This window comes from Biomphalaria glabrata, chromosome 13 (assembly GCF_947242115.1).
Source record: "Biomphalaria glabrata chromosome 13, xgBioGlab47.1, whole genome shotgun sequence".
NCBI classification, from domain to species: domain Eukaryota; kingdom Metazoa; phylum Mollusca; class Gastropoda; family Planorbidae; genus Biomphalaria; species Biomphalaria glabrata.
Genome location: NC_074723.1, coordinates 3,167,666 through 3,190,000, shown reverse-complemented (window position 1 = coordinate 3,190,000; position 22,335 = coordinate 3,167,666). Strand labels below are relative to the sequence as shown.

Below are 22,335 nucleotides of genomic sequence, written 5' to 3'. Positions count from 1 at the left end.
ATGACGCGTTTCAGACGTTGCGACCTAAGGGAAGAATGATGTAAAAGCCATCTATATGTGTGACCTACGGTTATAATCGGACTAAAGTATACGTATAATTGTATATGTGCACTTAATGTACTTGATACTAATTTGTCTGTGTTAGATTCGGAAAAATATGCAGGTCGCAGCTGTGTTTGCGTAGCCGTGTTAAACACTGCACTCGCCCTTAATGTTGGGAATCGAAGACATTGTCATTAGTTATTTGGCGTTCGTCACAAATAAACTGTTATAGCTTTGAAGTTTAATTGCAGCTATGATACGATATGTGGACCACAGCTAGGACTGCACATCCACGCGATATAATCCACGTGATATAATGCGTTCCCCCTTAATGTTCGGACTCGGAGACAAACGATATACATCAGGAATTTGTTTATTTTCTTATTTTCGGACGTTAATTTAAAAAGGAAGATATCTACAACCTAGCCCAAACCTTATGATGATCGCAGGGCGTGACTACAGCCCAAAGTGCATACCACTCGACCAGGCAACCATTAGCCACAGGTAGCTTGGATGGCACATTTTTATATCATGAATTATTTGATCTATGAACCGGAAGTATTGTGCTGAATTTTCTACGAGCGTTACATATTGTGTCTTTATTAGGACTCTAAATGACGGTGGAGTAAATCCTCCAAACTCAATGCTTACATAAAATTCAGCTTGGTATATTTTTATCAAACAAAAGTAAAAAGTTCTTAATCACTTTATGAGCTGGATCAGGGGAGCACAACCTGACTCAAATACAAGTCTTCACCGTAAAATTTCTGAAGTTACAATTTTTAAATATTTTTTTTATAAAGTTGTATAACTATTTATCAAATGTCTATTATATATTAAGAGTAATTAGAAACAACATTTTAAATTCTTTAAGTATGCACACTGCAAAGTTGATCATAATATATTTCTGTGTATTTATACCCACATATGTATTTGTGTGAATCCGTATGCATCTGGTATGTATATGTATATATATATATATATATATATATATATATATAACATTTAAATTTATTTTATGGTTAAATAAATTTACATAAATTTGCACACATTGCTGTCTATTTCTATTTTACTAGGTCAAAATGAGGATCATCCTGGCAGTGGCGCTTTGTGTTCTGCCCATAGTTCTGGCTGGCGACTACAGCAAAATGTGGGCAGAGCTGGAGGCAGAGCTGAAAGAGAAAATGAGCGAGGCGGATCAAGAGGGCAGAGGCGGATGGGGCGAGCACAAAGGCTGGGGCGACAAAAGGCAAGAGAAAAACGACGACAAAGAAGACGAGAGCAGTGACTGGGGCGTGAAACAGCACAAGGGCTGGGGGGAGCAGAAATCAAAGGGCTGGGGCGAAGAGAAGAGGAAAGACAGCGAGGAGCAACAAGATTCTGAAAAGGAGACCAGCAAATCGTGGGGGCAGCACAAGTCCAAAGGATGGGGAGATAACAAGAAAAAGGTTGCAGACGACAGCGAGGAGCAGAAAGATGATGATCAGGTCGAGGGATGGGGCAAGAAAAAGTTTGGGGGCTGGGGGGAGCAAAAGTCCAAAGGCTGGGGAGGGGAGAAGAAACAAGTAGCAGACGACAGCGAAGAGGAGAAAGAGGATAATGAGGTTGTCGTTGGATGGGGCAAAAAGAAGTTTGGGGGCTGGGGGGAGCAAAAGTCCAAAGGCTGGGGCAAGGAAGAGAAAAAGGTAAGTTTTCTTTTTCATTAACTTTTTCTTTAAAAAAAAATAACATTTTGTTTATATTGTTACGTCTCTCCTTCTATCCAGGATCTCTTCAAACTGCACCACACGACACAACGAACTTAAAGAACCTTACAACTCAGGGCTCCAAAGTAACAGTAACAGTTTAATTTCAAATGCATCACAATTGGCAACAACATTAACACTGTCTTTCCAAAAACCTAGTCTCTGCTCCGCACTGACCTCACACACCGTGCTGGTTCTCGCCTCGTAAAATGTTTGTTTGTAAAATGTTTCGGATGTTCCTTCAGAGTTGAAGATAGTTTACTTCCTAGTCCAAACCTCCCGCAGGACGACGGGGGATGGGAGCGGGAAGGATTTGAACCCTCGACCATCGATAAATCCGAACGACAGTCCAGCACGCAAACCGCACGACCAGGCAGCCATCTGGTCACATTGCGAGGTAATGTGATGTCTTGAGTCTCTTTTGTAGGATCTCTACGGGCCTTCTAGAAACGCATGGAACGTCGCTTGACCACTCGCTTGACCACTCGCCTGATTACATTCGCCGTGACTTACGTGCGTGATATTTACAGCAAAGGTCTTTGCCGAACTGGCGTGTACTATCACGGTTGACCGCTCGTCTAGCGCTGGCCTGGGGCTATTTCCGTAGTCTCAAAACACACAGCACTACGCCCATCTGTGTCACCACCTGGTTTACAACAATATATTTTATATTTTAAAAGTAGCATTATACATTATTATTATTGTTATTAGTTATTATTATTATGGGCCGCAGAAACAGATGACCTTTACATCATCTGCCCTATAGATCTCAAGGTCTGAAAGGGAAACTAGGTTTTTACTGAGATGCTGTTTTAGTTTTAAATCTGATAAACCCGAAATGTATCGTTGTCTGAACTTAGTACATCTATCAGTGGCGTAGCTAAGGATATAGGAGGCCCGGAGACTTGACCTGTTCGGGGCCCCTGCCTTCTGACATTCGACATTATGACATGAGATAGTGGCGTAATATTTAATGCAAAACCATATTTCAGACACTCAATTGGAAGAACTCTCAAGTGGGGGCCTGGGGGGATTTTCAAATTTGGACCCCCCCCCCTTTCCATACCCTAGCTACGCCACTGTCATCTATATAAGACTTCCTTCGATTTAAAAGAATACTGATGAAGTTTCTATTATTTGATTGACATAAAACATGGGAACAAGACCGTAGTTAACCCAGTAATAAAACACAAAATTACCGTAGTTGACACAAAAAATAAGGCTTTTGTACATGAAGCTTTCGTGACTATATTTCAGTGTTTCCCAAACTGTGGTCCGCGGAACCCTAGTGTTCCGCGAGTCCTGAATAAGTGTTCCACGAACTGCTGTAATAATTAACTAGTAGCCTACCACTTGAGATAATTTCTATAAAAAAAAATAAGCAAAGTGTTCCGCTAAATACTAAGAATGTGCGAAGTGTTCCGCTAAATACTCAGAATGTGCGAAGTGTTCCAAAAAGGAAAAAAAAATGGGAATCATTGCCATATTTACATAATTATTTGTCAGTAAAATTAATTTTGTGATGGATTATAGAACTTTTTTTCTCTCTCAGGACTCCGACGATGACGAGGAGAACTTCAAAGAAAAAATGAGGGAACAATATTTGGAATTCAAAGAATATCTTAGACTCAAAGTAAGTAGAGCATTTTTATATTAGTTAGAGCACGTATTGAAGTGATAGATTGCCTGGTTCAAAAACTACAAAACATTGTTTACAAAACATAATTAATACTTATAATGATGGAATTAGGTGGTTAATTTATCTGAATATTAGCAAAGGTTATATCTAACGACCCAAAGTATGCCTAGAAAGTTTGTTTAGGCCAGGGGTTCTCAACCTGTGGGTCGCGACCCCCTTGGGGGTCAATTGACGATTTGCCAGGGGTCGCCTAAGACCATCAAAAAATAAGGATGGTTGTCTATTATTCTATTGCTGTTTGGGGGGGGGGGGGGTCGCGGCAGAGTGATATATTGTAAAAAGGGGTCGCCGAGCTTAAAAGGTTGAGAACCGCTGTTTTAGGCGAAGAAAAACTGTTTACGAAAGAGAAGATAATTCAACAAGTGAAAATATCGACAAGATTTAACAGGCACTATTAACACATAATAACTTAATTTTAATAACAAAAAAACAAAGTAGACTTAACATGAAGCTTAAATTTTTTTATTGATGAACCCCATTATATGCTTGTGTCCCACTTTTATTGGTTTTTACTCTCCCTTCACACATGTTCAGTCACCACATATTTGTTACACCAAAAGTGTCTTTTGACATCGTTTTTCGATGTAGATCAGCGGTGAATACGTTTCATATTCTCGGCGACCCCTTTTTACAATCCCCCACTCTGCCTCGACCCCCCCCCCCCACTCCACACACACATACTGCAATAGAAGAATAGACAATAGCAATCCATATTTTCGATGGTCTTAGGCGACCCCTGGCAAATCGTCAATCCACCCCCAAGGAGGTCGCGATCCACAGGCTGAGAACCCCTGATGTGGATCAAATATCCATTAAATGTTTTGTAAATTCACTTCCATTCTGTTTGAAGGCTCTCAAAGCTAACGAAGAGAAGGAGGCTAAAGCTGAGATCTTGAAGCAGATGGAAAAAGTTCAAATGAAGAAATGGCTGGCTGAAAAACTGAACCAGGTCAGTGCGGAGTTCGAGGAGCAGAAGATGAGCTTCGTTTTCAACCTAACAGAACACTTCCTGGGACTGTGTCAAGGCGAGAGTGACCCTCGATTGGTCCTGGAAAGGTAGGTTGCACACATGGTGTTTGATGACAGCAGGGCCGGCCTTACAAACTGCTTGCAAAGGCCCCTCTTCAACTTTTATCTTATCTTATATGATACAGACGTTACTTCAAAAAAGAAGATGATTACGTCCTACGCGTCATGCATTTAGTCATGCATATTAACCAATGATTTAAATTCTGCCAAGTCACTGGTTTTCCTGGCTAGCACAGGTAACCTTTTCCATGCTCTAATAGCGCTAGGGAAGAAGAGCATTTGTACAGATTTGTCATAGCATATGGAGTGTTATCTTTGTGTATCTTTGAGTATTTTATTAAATTTTGTTTTTGTATTTGAAGATTATGGTTCAGTGTTTTATGTATAATTGCTACTTTACTTTTAAGTCTTCTATCCTGAAGGCTTGCTAAATTTAGTGATTTTACTAAAGGTGTTACTATTCGTATACTTTTGACATTTGATAGTAAAGTCTTTCGTCTATCGCCATGTATAGTATCCGAGTGATGGTGAAATAAATATGAGTTTGTCGTGCAATGTATGTAGACAAGCTGATCGATCAATCGATATCGCAATATTGACGAGTCGGGGATACTAAAAATAAAAAGCAACTAGACATTGCTTAATCTAAACATAGAGTTGAAGCTAGGTACTGAAACAAAATATCCAGTTGGCCAACATTGGGCCAGCCCAACTCTTGACGATTGGATAGTGCAGGCGGCTTCTGATGTAGGAAGTGGATAGCCTTGAATTAGTTCCCCTTTAAGACCATGCGGTCTATTGTTTTAAAGGTCATCTATTTCTGTGGCCCACGAGTGTCATGTGGCCAGTACAACGACCAATCGTCTTTACTTTTCACCAACTAATTTCAGGTAAACATTAATCGTACCCATTAGAGCTTGGGACTAAAAGATGCACTAAAGATCCCGAAATAAAGAATCCCAGTCTTCACGAGGATTCGATCCCTGGCCCTCCAGTTTGAAAGCTAAGTGCTTTGCCACTCAGCCATCTTGTCTTCTAGCCTTGAACTAGCGATGGCCAAACTCCGACCCGATTGTCCATTTGCTTTGACATATTTCCGTCAATGTCACTAATCTCGGTTTCATAGACTCCTCTATTTATTGTGGTAATGTATCCCTTGATATGTCTGTAATACATTTTAATCATTCCAGACCGTGCAATATGAATTAGTGCTTAGACACGTCACTGCAGAAAGATATTTTTTTGAGTGTAAATTTACATATGAATTTTCTCTTTCATTAGATTGGCCACTGGTTATTTCGCTGTCCCTGAAGAGAGTATTCCAACAACCAATGGCAGTGGAATGCCCTTTGACAACCAAATGGGGGATACTATTGGATTCTTTAATGGTTCTTTCCCACAGATTTTAAACGATCCAATATTCAGACAGGTAAGGCTATGTTGGTGCACGAAAAGTATAAAATAATCTGGATTTTTTTCTTAATGGCCACCGTAAGATTGAAAGCCGCTTTTAGTTTTGTGTTTTCTGTCTGTTGGTCTGTCACATTTTCATCGAAAAGACTAAAACAAAATATTAAGAAGCTAATTTATCCATTTGGGAAAAAGAAGCATAATAAAGTCAGCAATCTCATTATCAATAGGTTGTCAAGTTTGTTTTTTAAGTCATATACAAAAATATTTTACTTCAGGAGAAAAAAAACCAAGTCCGTGGCTTAAAGATTCCTAGTCCATGGACTGATCTGATGGGGCTATCTCTGAGTTTGAGTGATAACACAAACTCTCTTTGTAATCATGTTTACAAAATGTTCTGCTTAAACACCTTATTTAGAAGATTAGAAGACATGCTATGAAAAGAGAATTAGAAAAGCTCATGTTTATCACTCGGGTATAGCTTAACGAATCATACGAGTCAAATATCAATTAACTTCTCAACTGTTCGCCAAGGCGGAAAAAACTTTCAATAGCTAGCTGTTAGGTGCATTGGGTGCATTAGGTGCATTGAGTGCATTTGGTGCATTGAGTGCATTGGGTGCACAAAATGAAAGAATTGCTGATAAGTTGTCGTTTCTTTCTAAGATATAAGATAATTGTTTAGCACTGCATAACAATCGTTATAGAACGCCTGAGTACTGACCTGAGACGTCAAAACCTGTGGGCAGCTTACACTAATAGGGCGTAGCAAGTCACAGACGTCGGACCTGGGACGTGGCAAAAAGTCGTTGGTCTAAACTGCCCATAGGTTCATACGTCACAGGCCAGTGTTCAGGCCTTCTACACCAATTGGTCTTGGTCAGACACAATACACTACTAAGTCTCTCATATCAAACTCTTACTATCACTGTACCATCACATCACATGTACTCAAATTCGACTAATGTAGTTCGCTATTTCCCTTTTCGGGCTCTCCCTGGGCTCTGACACAAAAAAACATAATTACTGAACTGTGACACGTTTTTGTGTCCAAAGCGCAAGGTGGAGACGTTTGCTGCCATGGAGGCCAAGGAGAGGGTCAAGCATGTCCTCAAGGGATACGTCCACATCATGTGCGCTGCTGCTGAACATCTGACCAGCTTCGTGGAGCTGGTGGAGACACAGGTCATCGCCTGCAAGCAAGGGCTGGCCACATGTAGTAAGTCTTTCTCGCACGAGATTAGTAGGGATTGACCAGGACAATGAAGTTTTTAGTAAACTGTTAGTTACCACGGGTGTGGTGTGGTTATTTAGTGCCGGATGTAAGTATGTGTAGGCCCTGGGAGTGTTTATTTTTTTGAAGGCCCTTACCCTGGAGATGGTCGAGACACAAGTCGTTGCCTGCAAACAAATGCTGGCCACATGTAGTAAGTCTTTGGCGCACGAGATTGACTGGGATTGACTAGGACATTGCATTTTTTAGTAAACAGTTAGTTGCCACGGGTGTGGTGTGGTTATTTAGTGCCGGATGTAAGTAAGTGTAGGCCCTGGGAGTGTTTATTTTTTGGTGGCCCTTACCGTCTTTCAGCTCATTTGTTTGGTTTACATGTTTCGGATGTTTTACATGGTTCGGATGTTCTTTTAGAGTTGAAAATAATCTTCTTCCCAGTCTAAGCCTTCCAACAGGACGACATCGGATGACAGCAGGCGGGGTATGAACGCGGGACCATCAAAGCAGCCGAAAGTAAATCAACCGCGTTATCAGCACGACCAGGCAGTCATCCATAATAATATTAACTAATATAATGACATGCCTAGTAAAGAAACAGATTATTAGTAAATATTATCTCATTTCCCCTTATCTTATAATTGACATGCATATTTTTTAAACATATTATATTTTGAAAGGTATGACCCCGTTCGGTGCCCCAGCCTGTCACTATCGTCTATCCAGCCTTGTTATTGTTGGAATTCTGGGTTTAAATTTGGTGTTGAATTATTTAATGGTAATTGCCGGGGAGCCATTATATAGAATTAATGGAACACACATCAATGCATGCACTTTGTTCTGTCGCAACATCGTAGCAAAATTTGCATTCATGTGGTTAAATAACGGATAACCAGTTGTTTTATATCAGGTCGACCAGATGATGCATACCTTTCGTGTTGTTATCTTCTTAGAGCTAGTCCAAGGTAGTTATTTGGATACATAAGGTTTATTTCGTAGTTCCAGATAATGGTGTAACAGATCTGTATTAGTAAGGGCCGAACAGTCTTCTCATTCGTCCCAGGTTCTTTTTGTTCGTAGTAAGGTCCCGTCGTCCAACGAGAGATTTGGAATGGGTAGATTGTCCATCACTCTGTATCTTGAAGTATCACTACCGAATTTATTTAGATATGAACACTAAATTACAGGTTATCGAAATACCCAATACTTTCTAAGATTTGTATTTAAAAAAAAAAAAGATATTAACCCATACCAAGAAAATTAAAGGAGCAAAGAAAAATATCTGTTTGTAATACATGTTGTTATTATTATGTTATTATCCTAAAAAATATTTATATTCAAAGGTAGATAATAATAGAAGTTTTTTTTTAAAATTGTTTCTTTGAGTTACCTCGCTTTATTTCCTTTTTTTTTTTCTTATTTTGTTGAGTAAAGACAAAAACTATATTTGTTTCCACAGATTTCCCAATCTCTGGCTAAAAAAGGGGAAAATTTTGTTGTTTTTCATCTTGTTTCTATAAATAAATACAAAAATTCAATCCTGTGTTGTTTTGTTCTTTCAACCATTTTAAAATTTCAAAAGTACAAAACGTCTGCTCTGTTTCTTAAATAAATAAGACATCAGTCTATCCTGGCAAGTTCTCCAAAACCATCAGACGATACATGATATTTTATAACATTTGTCGTATTGACTCCACAAACGCTCCCCTCTCTTCACTGTCTGTCGCTAAAAATAAAGTTCATGCGTAGACTGTCTGTCGCTAAAAAATAAAGTTCATGCGTAGATTTTGCTGTTGACACGTTTCTCCTGTGTCAGATTCCTACCACCTGTTGGACTTGCCATTTTTTAACCTTCTGTTTTCACACTCTTAAAAAAGAAGTGTCAGTTGTGACATTGCTTTTATGCCAGTGTCAGTTGTGACATTGCAGCTAGCGATAGTGCCTGGTGTGAAATTGATATTAACGGTAGTGTCAGCTGTGAAATTACTATGACAAGGGAATTCTGGGTGTGAAATTGCAATAAGTGGTAGTGCTGGGTGTGAAATTGCTATTAGCGGTAGTGCTGGGTGTGAAATTGCTATTAGCGGCAGTGCTGGGTGTGAATTTGCTATTTTCAGCCCTGAAACAATGAGGAGCCAGTGACCCCCTAAGGCAGCTTGGAATACACAGTGCAGCAATGATAATAAATAAATAATTATAGCTTTTATATAGCGTTACTTTCATGCCTATATCATGCTCAGAGCGCTTTGGTCCAATTTCATTTGTGGACCAGTGGGGGAAGGGTATCTGGGAGAAGGTTTTCCTTGCTGACTTAAGGCGCTCAGTAAACACAACTCTGCTCGAGTCGGGTGTCGAACCTCGGACCACCTTCATAGTTCAAGCGCACTTAGTCTCTCGACCACGCTTCCCAAAATAATGATTTTTAAAATAAAATTATAAGAACCGCAAGGAGGAACATTACTCTAGGTGCTATGGTGTTTATGTCATGCTTTATTTTCAATTGTACAATGTTCTCATTCCTAACGAATTATCATTACCTTGCATTTTATCTTTCAAAACGTGCTTCTAGAGGTGAAGATTAATTAATCATTTTTTTAAATGATTCTATAGATTACTTGATGTCGATGAACTTAAAAACCCACAAACACACACACACACAAATCGATGACGTGTTTTATTACGTCATTAAGACCTGACAAAAACATCACACCTGGACATTTTCTTTTAGGGTTCAAAAAATGCCATACATTTCCTAGTTGTTTCCCTTGATGGCCTGATATTTTGTCGTCAGGCAAACAAGGGACATAATTAAACCAAGGTTAATTGTGTTTGCAGATAAAAAAAAAAGACAAGCCGAGGGCCGATATGAATTCATCATTTCCGTCTGCAATCTTCAGTGTCAGATTTGTTCCCATTAACCTATTTTAAAAAAAATTGATATTGGGTTCAAGAACTATTTCCATGGCAATGATGGCATAGTACTATTTATGTAAATTACAGGCTATTGTAGATTTTTTTAAAATTGATAATTGGTTCAAGGACCATCTCCATGGTATATTGTCGTCTTATGCTATTGTAGATTTTTTTTTTAATTGATAATTGGTTCAAGGACTATGCTATTGTAGATTTTTTTTTAATTGATAATTGGTTCAAGGACTATCTCCATGGTATAGTACTATTTTATGCTATTGTGGATTTTTTTTTAAATTGATAATTAGTTCAAGGACTATCTCCATGGTATAGTACTATTTTATGCTATTGTGGATTTTTTTTAAAATTGATAATTAGTTCAAGGACTATCTGTCAGTAATAAACCTTTTCGTGCAAATTACACGCTATTGTAGATATTTATTTTAAATTGATAATTGGTTCAAGGACTTGTCCATAAATTAACATTTCATGCAAATGGCACGCTATTGTAGATTTTCGCTAAGAGTGAACCAATGTCAAGGACGCTAAGTTGCCCTTCAATGTTGCCAGCTATATAAACGTCACGGAGAGGCGTTTAGACAATTCGAGTGTCCTCAGTGTTAGAGAGTATGTCCAATTACTATGTGATTAAAAAAAATAAGAAACGAGTATTCTGTACAGCGCATACACCAAAAAGCTTGCTATTTACGAGTTGGCTTCCAGATACTATGTCTCCCATAAAACACTTTAAAAATGACGGCTCTCTAAGTTCTACAAATTAAAGGATTTAAGTATTTGTATTTTAGCAGTGACGTTGCTAGGGTGTTGGGGGCCCGCGAAACCTGACCTCTCTATGGGCCCATGCATTTTGACATTCCACATAATAGCACGAGATAATGGCGTAATATTTAATGTAAAAACAAATTTCAAACACTCACGTGGGTCCCGGGGGGGATATCCGAATTGGGTCCCCATCTCCCCCACCCTAGCTAAGCCACTGTTTTCTAGCCTACCCCGAGTTGTATTTTAATTTTTTTTTAAATCTTAATTTGATATTTTCATGGTCTTCTCGAAGCCAAGTGATACACATTACGCTCTAGTCTACGTGATAAGTTGACATTTTATTTAGGCCAGTAGAAGAGATCATTTCAACAATGCTTATCATCAAATCATTAAATATCTTTCAAAGCCTCCAGTGTCTCTAAGTCATAACTATTGTAAATGAAAATGCAAAATATCTAGGTTTGATAATAAATGAAAAACTATCATGGAATCACCATATGAGTGACACTATTAAAAAAATCAAACATATAACATAACCTTAGGGTTTATTAAATGAAATTTCTACAAATCAAATAAGAACATAGAACTAAAATGTTATTTAACCTTGGTTAGGACAATAATAGAAAATGCATCCTCTGTTTTGGGCCGCTCTACTCAAGAAAACATTAGGAAACTGGAACAGACACAAAATAGAGCAGTGTGATTCATAACAAACGAATATTCACATTTGACTGGAGTAACACCTTTAGTAAATCACTAAATTTGGAAACCCTTGAGGATAGCAGACTTAAAGTAGCAACTATGCATAATATATAAAATACAATCTTCAAATACAAAAATATAATTTAATAAAATACTCTGAAAGACACAAAGATAAAGGCACATTCCTTGTTCCATATGCCAGGACAAATTTGTACAAATACTCCTTCTTCCCTAGTGCTATTAGAGCATGGAATGGGTTGCCTGAGTCAGCCAGGAAAACCAGTGACTTGGCAGAATTTAAGCCATTACATAACATGCATGACTAGAGTGACCTAGGAACACCCGTAGGACGTAATCATCTTCTTTTTTGAAGTCACGTCTTTATTTTATAAGATGAGAAGACTTAATTAATATCCAGTTCTACAAAAGTCCATTCTCTGATTATCCTCGAGACATTAGCAAACACATAATATCAGTTAGCTAGACATTAAAATAAATAAACAAAGTAAAATATAATCAAGAGGTATTTATCTGATGTAAATGTTACATCCCCGACCAAAGTAACTTTTAGAAGAACGACTTTTAGATACCAACAAAGTATTAAATAACATGCCGCTATAGCTTGATGTATCATTCACCAGAGATTCATTGTATTTCATATTACTAAACTTTTGCTCTGACTGTAGTGTGTTGGTCTTAGCTAGAATTCTAGTAGTTCTAGTCGAATTGATGTATGAGCCCTCGAGTGTGCCTCGACATTTTCATTCATCAAACACAAAGTTCCAACAGGCAGGAATTTTTTTGGGGGGGATTCGATTTTTTTTTTTTTAGATTCGTAGAAAGTATTTTATGATGTTAAAACCAGGGATTCTCATAGATGAATGTTTGTGTCACCAGATTTTCTCAATAAGATCTTTGTTTCACTAGAAGTTCATATGATAATTTTTATGTCAATATCAGCAGAGGTTCTCATTACAATCTTTGTGTCACCAGAGGTTCTCATTACAATCTTTATGTCACCAAAGGTTCTGGTTATAATCTTTGTGTCACCAGAGGTTCTCATTACAATCTTTATGTCACCAAAGGTTCTGGTTATAATCTTTGTGTCACCAGAGGTTCTCATTACAATCTTTATGTCACCAAAGGTTCTGGTTATAATCTTTGTGTCACCAGAGGTTCTCATTACAATCTTTGTGTCACCAGAGATTCTCATTACAATCTTTGTGTCACCAGAGGTTCTCATTACAATCTTTGTGTCACCAGAGGTTCTCATTACAATCTTTGTGTCACCAGAGGTTCTCATTACAATCTTTGTGTCACCAGAGGTTCTCATTACAATCTTTGTGTCACCAGAGGTTCTCATTACAATCTTTGTGTCACCAGAGGTTCTCATTACAATCTTTGTGTCACCAGAGGTTCTCATTACAATCTTTGTGTCACCAGAGGTTCTCATTACAATCTTTGTGTCACCAGAGGTTCTCATTACAATCTTTGTGTCACCAGAGGTTCTCATTACAATGTTTGTGTCATCAGAGGTTCTCATTACAATCTTTGTGTCACCAGAGGTTCTCATTACAATCTTTGTGTGACCAGAGGTTCTCATTACAATGTTTGTGTCACCAGAGGTTCTCATTACAATCTTTGTGTTACCAGAGGTTCTCATTACAATCTTTGTGTCACCAGAGGTTCTAATTACAATCTTTGTGTCACCAGAGGTTCTCATTACAATCTTTGTGTCACCAGAGGCTCTCATTACAATGTTTGTGTCATCAGAGGTTCTCATTACAATCTTTGTGTCACCAGAGGTTCTCATTACAATCTTTATGTCACCAAAGGTTCTGGTTATAATCTTTGTGTCACCAGAGGTTCTCATTACAATCTTTATGTCACCAAAGGTTCTGGTTATAATCTTTGTGTCACCAGAGGTTCTCATTACAATCTTTATGTCACCAAAGGTTCTGGTTATAATCTTTGTGTCACCAGAGGTTCTCATTACAATCTTTGTGTCACCAGAGATTCTCATTACAATCTTTGTGTCACCAGAGGTTCTCATTACAATCTTTGTGTCACCAGAGGTTCTCATTACAATCTTTGTGTCACCAGAGGTTCTCATTACAATCTTTGTGTCACCAGAGGTTCTCATTACAACCTTTGTGTCACCAGAGGTTCTCATTACAATCTTTGTGTCACCAGAGGTTCTCATTACAATCTTTGTGTCACCAGAGGTTCTCATTACAATCTTTGTGTCACCAGAGGTTCTCATTACAATCTTTGTGTCACCAGAGGTTCTCATTACAATGTTTGTGTCATCAGAGGTTCTCATTACAATCTTTGTGTCACCAGAGGTTCTCATTACAATCTTTGTGTCACCAGAGGTTCTCATTACAATCTTTGTGTCACCAGAGGTTCTCATTACAATCTTTGTGTCACCAGAGGTTCTCATTACAATCTTTATGTCACCAAAGGTTCTGGTTATAATCTTTGTGTCACCAGAGGTTCTCATTACAATCTTTGTGTCACCAGAGATTCTCATTACAATCTTTGTGTCACCAGAGGTTCTCATTACAATCTTTGTGTCACCAGAGGTTCTCATTACAATCTTTGTGTCATCAGAGGTTCTCATTACAATCTTTGTGTCACCAGAGGTTCTAATTACAATCTTTGTGTCACCAGAGGTTCTCATTACAATCTTTGTGTCACCAGAGGTTCTCATTACAATCTTTGTGTCACCAGAGATTCTCATTACAATCTTTGTGTTACCAGAGGTTCTCATTACAATCTTTGTGTCACCAGAGGTTCTCATTACAATCTTTGTGTGACCAGAGGTTCTCATTACAATCTTTGTGTCACCAGAGGTTCTCATTACAATCTTTGTGTCACCAGAGGTTCTCATTACAATCTTTGTGTGACCAGAGGTTCTCATTACAATCTTTGTGTCACCAGAGGCTCTCATTACAATGTTTGTGTCACCAGAGGTTCTCATTACAATCTCTGTGTCACCAGAGGTTCTCATTACAATCTTTGTGTCACCAGAGGTTCTCATAACAATCTTTGTGTCACCAGAGGTTTTATATAATTCTAAAATTTGTCTTAACACGTTTCTCAACTGGTAATGATTGTAACACCGAAGATTCCTACATTCAAACAAGTGCAACAAAATTGTCAGATTTAATTATCAAAAGTCACAGTGGAAAAAAAAGTCCACATTTAAAGTTTAAAATAATAGAATACCTTTTAAGTAGCCTGACGTTTTTTAGAGTTGTTTTTTTTTTCTTACTTTATTTAGTGTTTTACTACGGCCCGTGGATCACATACAGCCTATAAAGCTGCGCTATAATTGAAATAGCAAAACATGGGCACTTTTGAAATGTAAATCAGAAGTCTAACTTACTTGGTGATTTTGTAGTGACTAAAACATAGTGAAAACAAAAAGTAAATTAGAAAAATGATACTGGGACTTAAATGTACCTAAAATAAGAATTACATATGTTTATAAAATTGAAGCATAATGCTTATGTGTTTACAAGTACACACTCTAATTGCTAATGCAATCTCATCTTGTAATGACATGAAAGTCCAGAATGACTTTCACATACCATAGCAAGTTCTTCTTGAGTGTGTGAAAGTCAAGCAATTTTGTGGTCTAGAAGTAACTAGAAAAACAAGATTTGAAAAAAAACGTGTTTGTGTTATCACACAAACTCTGAGGTGGCCACCGCAAATCCACCCATTGATCAGGGTTCATTTAAATAACAACAGACCTAGACCGAGATCTTAAATAGACTAACTGCTGTATATTCAATCTCGATTTTATATACACATAAAAAGTATTTAAAAAATGGATCTTTTGGCAAAAAAATTGAATGTAATATAAGTCAGAAAAGACCCAGAGAAAAGTCCTTGCCAAAAATAGGCACAAAAAACAAAAAGGAAAACTTAAATAGACCAAGACGGACAACGGCCTGGTGTGCAATTGATGTGACAAAATATACAGTTTACATCTAGATTTGGTCTGGTCACGTGAAACACTACTATCATCCTCGGAAATGAAGACGTTGTTATTGTTATTTATTTATAACTTTTTTTTTTTGACAATTACCTAAATGTTAAGTATAGATATTACTAAAAAAAACAACGACACAATATTGATCTTCCTTTCTAAATATAACCTCCTTTAAATTTATATATATTTCTTTTTTAACAGGTGTATTTTTATGGAAAATCTTTTGCATAATTAATTAAAAAAACAAAATATTCTTACATTCAAAAAATAAAGTAGTGGCTGTTGCGCCAGAACTTTGCAAAATCTAAATATAAATTACAATCATATTGGATTTTTATATCATTAAATTTTTTTTTTCGATCTAAATGTCCCAGACGGGTGCACGTGTATACGTACGGACAGACAAACTTCACAAAACCGAAAGCGGTTTTTCCTCTATAGGGCTCAGCTAAAATTAGACAGGGAGATTCTATTCCAGACTTATTAAGTAAAAACTGAGTTTGTAAAAACTATACATTGGAAGCAAACGTGTAGACTAATTCGAGCACAGCTGTTTTGCTGAACTGATACTACCATGCAGGCTTAATTGACAACTATGTTTCGTGTGACTGTACAGTGCGATTCAAAATTTGTTTGATTATTCCCCTTTTTAATTTTTACTATTAACTAAGGAAGGACAATCCGATTGGGAGTTACTTTTAAATTATTTTTTAATACTTATTTGATTTTGAAGTTTGTCTCAAATAAGACGATAAAGGGAATTCGCTAAAATACAGACACAGACACTATGTCGAACTAGCTCACAAATTGACTATGGCACATAGATAGACGTAGGGCGTATTCATCTTCTATACAGAAAATACAAAGTGAAATAAATGAGATAAGAGGATAAGTCTGTTATCTGACTGATAATATACTCTACAGTCACACCCTATCTCAGCTGACTAAAAGGTCTTACTCACAAGGGCAATTATTTCTTATCAGAGACATATAGCGTGACTAGCAGCATGTTGTGACTATTTCCTTAGAGCAGTGGGGACCCCCCGAATATAGACTAGACTTTGCCCCTAAATGAAAAGGCATTATAAATGCATATTAAATAAGATATCTCTGTATTTTAAAAACTGTTGAAGGAGTGTTTATTGAAATAAAACTTTAAAAAAAAAAAAAAAGATTTTTACAAACTATTTGGATGAAATTGATGAGATTTTATGAGTGTATATATGTCCAGGTCAATGATTTTTAAAACAAACCGCAAATCTCAACGAGCACTAATTTTCTTGTCGGTTTCTTTAATTTGTGACCAGGTTCATTATGGCAATGAATCCATGTTGTACCAAATAAGAAGACAGGAAAGCTGTCAACAACGTGTTTACAAAGGCCCACAATCCAGGTATAAAACTGGAATCTGTTTTTGTTATCAGAATTTGTAGTATCTGTGTTCAAAAAATTGGTTTAAGTGCCTTGTTTGTGGATATTTTAATAAGCTGCTCCTGTCTTATCTTATACTTATATAATACAGACGTTACTTCAAAAAAGAAGATGATTACGTCCTACGAGCCATGCATCTGGTTAGGCATGTTAACCAATGACTTAAACTCTGCTGGCTCAAGCAACCCATTCCATGCTCTAATAGAACTAGGGAAGAAAGAGCATTTGTGATTGGTATCTGAGTTTGTCCACGCGCTTAAGCATTCACACCCAGTCGGAAATATTGAAGTAAATAATGTCTTCAAATCTTTGACTTAGGTCGTCATAGAATAGCAATAAATACACGACATTAGAGAAACGCGAGGGGCGAGTTTATTATTATTAAAATTATTAAGTCGAATGAATAGGCTTTAAGGGAAGAAGCTAGTTTATTGTATACATTTTTCATCTATCTGCAGACCACCTGCAGTTGTTTCGGTCCACGGACCTTAGTTTGAGAATCTCTGCCTTAGTGCACTGGAATGTCTCTGTTCCTGTATATCTAGCAACCTGATCCTGAACATAAACACTTTCTCTCTTTCTCCTTCTCTCTTTTTCTCTTTGATTTCGTTGTCCTCTGTCATGAAAATCGTGACATTCTGTGAGAATGTGTCCACTCTGCAGTGCCGACATCTTGAGTCATAGTTTCTGTAAATAGCCAAAGTACGCACCATTGGGCGATGATCTATCCTGAACTGGGCTCTGAGGACGTATTCCTTTCGCTTGAGCCATGCGTCATTGCAGTCGGATCTCTCCTTCTCTGACAATTTAAACCAGAGTGGCTATTCCGTCAGCTCGACCATTTTCAGAGAGCGGCGCGTCAGCAGAGGTGCTCGAGGGAAAGCAGGTTTATTACTAAACAAGCCGGATATAACCCACAGGCCATGGTTTGGGCATCACTGAACTAGTACTTTTGATTTAGATCAAACCTGACGAGATGTTCTTTGTTTCAGAAAGTAATGGTTTGATTACTTTTTAATTTACCACGATAAAGAAAGTAAACTGTAAAAGAAAAAAAAATCTTTCTTCTATACTTAAGAATATAATTGAAGTTACCCATTTAGACCTAGCGATCTATCGGACATATAATGTAGAGGTCATCTGTTTCTGTGGCCCACGGTTAACGAGGGTGTCATGTGGTCAGCACAACGACTAATCCCCTTTACTTTTCTCCAACTAATATCAAGTATCCATTAGAGCAGGGCGGACTCAGAGGCGCCTAAAGATATCGAAATAAAGAATCCCACTCTTCACCTGGATTTGAACCCTTGACCCTTCGGTTCGGAAGCCAAGCTCTTTACCACTTAGCCACTGCCCCTCAGTTTCTTATATAGAGATTTCTTTTTTTAATTTAGGGTCTTCCGGTTAGCACACACTACGGAAATGTAAGGAACCTTCTTGACAAGTTTCATCAAGATTGGTTAAATGGTTTTGATTTTATTGGAAGACATGTCATTTCATACATACACCTTACATTCTACTTTATATGTTAGATAATTACTAAAAGAAACTTATTTTCTATGGAAAACATACCATTTCATACAGACACCTTACATTCTACTTTATATATTGGATAATTACTAAAAAAATTTCTAGAAGAGAACACAGAACACAGAATATTGAAAAAAAGACTATTTAAAATTTGATTAATGTTTAATGTCGAATCTGAACACAAGTACATATTATTGTTGAAGTTGTTGTCATTATTCAAAACATAAGCATACAGGTCCAGTGTCATGACCTGCACAGCCATACATATACGTCACAATGTTATATACATACATGGATTAGTAAACTCACACGCTCTCAAGATTCTGACCATGCTGATCCAACATTATACTTAGTCACTGGTCAAGATTCAGATTAGAATAATACAACGTCTATTGTACTTAGTCACTGGTCAAGATTCAGATTAGGATAATACAACGTCTATTGTACTTAGTCACTGGTCAAGATTCAGATTAGGATAATACAACGTCTATTGTACTTAGTCACTGGTCAAGATTCAGATTAGGATAATATAACGTCTATTGTACTTAGTCACTGGTCAAGATTCAGATTAGGATAATACAACATCTATTCTTAGTCACTGGTCAAGATTCAGATTAGGATAATTCAACGTCTATTGTACTTAGTCACTGGTCAAGATTCAGATTAGGAATACAACGTCTAGTATACTTAGTCACTGGTCAGGATTCAGATTAGGATAATACAACGTCTATTGTACTTAGTCACTGGTCAAGATTCAGAGTAGGATAATACAACGCCTATTGTACTTATTCAATGGTCAAGATTCAGATTAGGATAATACAACGTCTATTGTACTTAGTCACTGGTCAAGATTCAGGTTAGGATAATACAACGTCTATTGTGCTTAGTCACTGGTCAAGATTCAGATTAGGATAATACAACGTCTATTGTGCTTAGTCACTGGTCAAGATTCAGATTAGGATAATACAACGTCTATTGTGCTTAGTCACTGGTCAAGATTCAGATTAGGATAATACGTCTTTTGTACTTAGTCACTGGTCAAGATTCAGATTAGGATAATACAACGTCTATTGTACTTAGTCACTGGTCAAGATTCAGATTATGATAATACAACGTCTATTGTACTTAGTCACTGGTCAAGATTCAGATTAGGATAATACAACGTCTATTGTACTTAGTCACTGGTCAAGATTCAGATTAGGATAATACAACGTCTATTGTACTTAGTCACTAGTCAAGATTCAGATTAGGATCATACAACGTCTATTGTACTTAGTCACTGGTCAAGATTCAGATTAGGATAGTACAACGTCTATTGTACTTAGTCACTGGTCAAGATTCTGACCATGCTAATCTACTGTTTATTGGAATAAGTCATTAGTCGAAATTCTGATAATGCTAATCCACTGTCTACTAAAATTTATCACAGTTCACGATCAAGACCATGCTAATCCATTGTTTCTTAAATCAATTTATTAGTCAAATTTCTGACCATGATAATCCACCGTCTATTGAACACTGGTCAAGAATTCGACCATCCTAACCCAGTGTCTATTACACGTAGTACTAGGTAACATGATCGATGTTGACATCCGGGTGGTGTTTTGGTAGAACTCATTGCTTCAGAACTAAGATTATCAGGGTTAAATCCTTGCCTCTTGAATAGTATCAATGCGAACATTCTGTAAGACTGATGGTGAGTAGAGTATACCCATTTCACTCACTGTTTTCAAGACAAGTGTCATTCTATTGTTTACATAACTTAATGGAAGCTTTGATTCAATGCATTATTAGTAAAGTTCATTTGTTCTTAACACAGTTAAACCTCTACAGCCAGGTCCTTCATCTCCAACAATATGGTACATTTATTGACTCCCATAAACATTCAAGCCTGATCATTCTATATTCTTTACAAACTTTCAACATAGTTAAAATAAAACAAACAAAATGAGAAATAAAAAAAATACATTATAAGACTGCGTGCAAATTGCAATACCTAATTCACTACTGGTTCTAAGGTTGTTTAACTTACAGCTCAAGAGGTTAAAACTATATCCCTTATACACATATCACATGCAAATATTCAGTTTGATAAGCAACCATAATAATAAGCATGTATTTACATACAACTTTTGTCTATTTACAATGCTGGGGAAAGTTATTAGTTAAAATAATTGCAAAACCAGATATAACCAGACGAGATGTAAAACCAGTCAAAAACAACGGTGGTAGTAAATCCGGTCAGGAGTTATTAAACCGGTCATAACCAAAGCAGTTGTTAAACCAGTCATAACCAAAGCAGTTGTTAAAACCAATTATAACCGCAGGAGTTGCTAAAAAGCCAGTCATAACCAGACGCTATAACTTTTAATGTTCATGTCCCATCATAATTCTACATCATCGTCTCCAAACCTTGGGTCCCCCACGCTGTCCAAGGTCTGCGTGCTGATGCTGTGACCATTGCTGTAGGTCTGGGTGGCATTGGTGGAGCGGCTGTAGCCGCTGCTGAAGGAACCAGAACTGCGCAAAGTCCGCGTCATTTCAAAGTCTGTGAACAGAAACAAACTTAAAATTAGGAAATAGAATCATCCAGGAGCAAAATGTAATGAAAATATAAAACCATTGAATCCTCTTTACTATTATTATAGCTTTTATATAGCGCTACTTTCATGCTTATAGCATGCTCAGAGCGCTTTTGGTCCAATCTCATTTCTGGACCAGTGGGGGAGGGGGTATCTAGGAGTTGGTTTTCCGTGCTGCCTTTAGGCGCTCAGTAAACACAACTCTGCCCGAGTCGGGTGTCGATCCTCGAGGCAATTCTAGGTAGCCAAGCGTACTTTTACTCTCGACCGCATCCCCCGTGCGATGTACATAACAGGATGGTAAGACTAAGTCACTAAATGATAGATGAAAAACAGGTGAAGGTGATCTTGTTTGTCTTGTGTGTTATTATGATTGAAATAGAAATCGAATTTATAAAACAATTGCATAATAAACAACCGAAAAACAGTTTTTTTTTCCTTGTAAAAAAAACAAACTTATATTAAGTACATTAATTAATTTGATTCAGTCATGTAATTAAATTTGTAATAAGCCTCAAACAACAATCTATAAAGGGGACTAATTCAGCGTATACCACCACTCTAGTCAAGTACTATTTTCTTTCACTTGTTCAAGATACTAAACAAAGCAATTTATTACCCATAGTAAATTAACTAATTGGTTGTTGTTGTTTTTTTTATTGATACTTGTGTTGTCAGGTAAAAGAAATAAATGTGCACATTTTCAGCTTGATTCGAGATCAGGTGTCAGAGAGATAACGAGGTCTACTTTTGGCCAGACAGACAGACAGACGGACAGACAGGCAGAAAGAGTGAGTTGATATAGCCTTTATAAAAATAATCTCCCTTAGTCCAGAGTAGATACTGTAAATCTTAGGACAACTACACAGACAGACAAACAGACAGACAGAAAGAGTGAGTTGATATAGCCTTTATAAAAATAATCTCCCTAAGTCCAGAGTAGGTACTGTAAACTCTTAGGACATCTACACAGACGGACGGAAGACAGACAGAAAGAGTGAGTTGATATAGCCCTTATAAAAATAATCTCCCTAAGTCCAGAGTAGATACTGTAAAATCTTAGGACAACTACACCCTCGGTTATCTCCCCTTACATTATTTTGTTGTCTTCTGTGTTATGCATAACAAGGTTAATCTAATCAATATTGTCTCCCTTGTACGTTATATCTTAATCGGAGTAAACTCTCTACCCCCTGAAGCTAAAGAGTTCTGCAGTCCTGGTGCGTGGGTATTTTTATTCT

The 22,335-nt window shown here is 37.3% G+C and overlaps 2 protein-coding genes across 2 annotated transcripts in view; one reads left to right on the top strand and one right to left on the bottom strand.

The window, feature by feature from the left end:
• LOC106058395 (golgin subfamily A member 6-like protein 24) overlaps positions 1-8,691 on the top strand; it is a 9,428-nt gene extending 737 nt beyond the window's left edge. The window contains exons 2-7 of the mRNA XM_056008665.1: positions 1,119-1,727; positions 3,340-3,420; positions 4,337-4,542; positions 5,797-5,944; positions 6,982-7,144; positions 8,613-8,691. Of these exons, the coding sequence (XP_055864640.1) occupies positions 1,125-1,727; positions 3,340-3,420; positions 4,337-4,542; positions 5,797-5,944; positions 6,982-7,144; positions 8,613-8,632 (1,221 nt within the window). The 5' untranslated portion in view covers positions 1,119-1,124 and the 3' untranslated portion in view covers positions 8,633-8,691. The remainder of the gene's footprint in view (positions 1-1,118; positions 1,728-3,339; positions 3,421-4,336; positions 4,543-5,796; positions 5,945-6,981; positions 7,145-8,612) is intronic.
• Positions 8,692-18,678: 9,987 nt separating this feature from the next.
• LOC106059672 (metabotropic glutamate receptor 3-like) overlaps positions 18,679-22,335 on the bottom strand; it is a 311,145-nt gene continuing 307,488 nt past the window's right edge. The window contains exon 12 of the mRNA XM_056009168.1: positions 18,679-21,060. Within this exon, the coding sequence (XP_055865143.1) occupies positions 20,897-21,060 (164 nt within the window). The 3' untranslated portion in view covers positions 18,679-20,896. The remainder of the gene's footprint in view (positions 21,061-22,335) is intronic.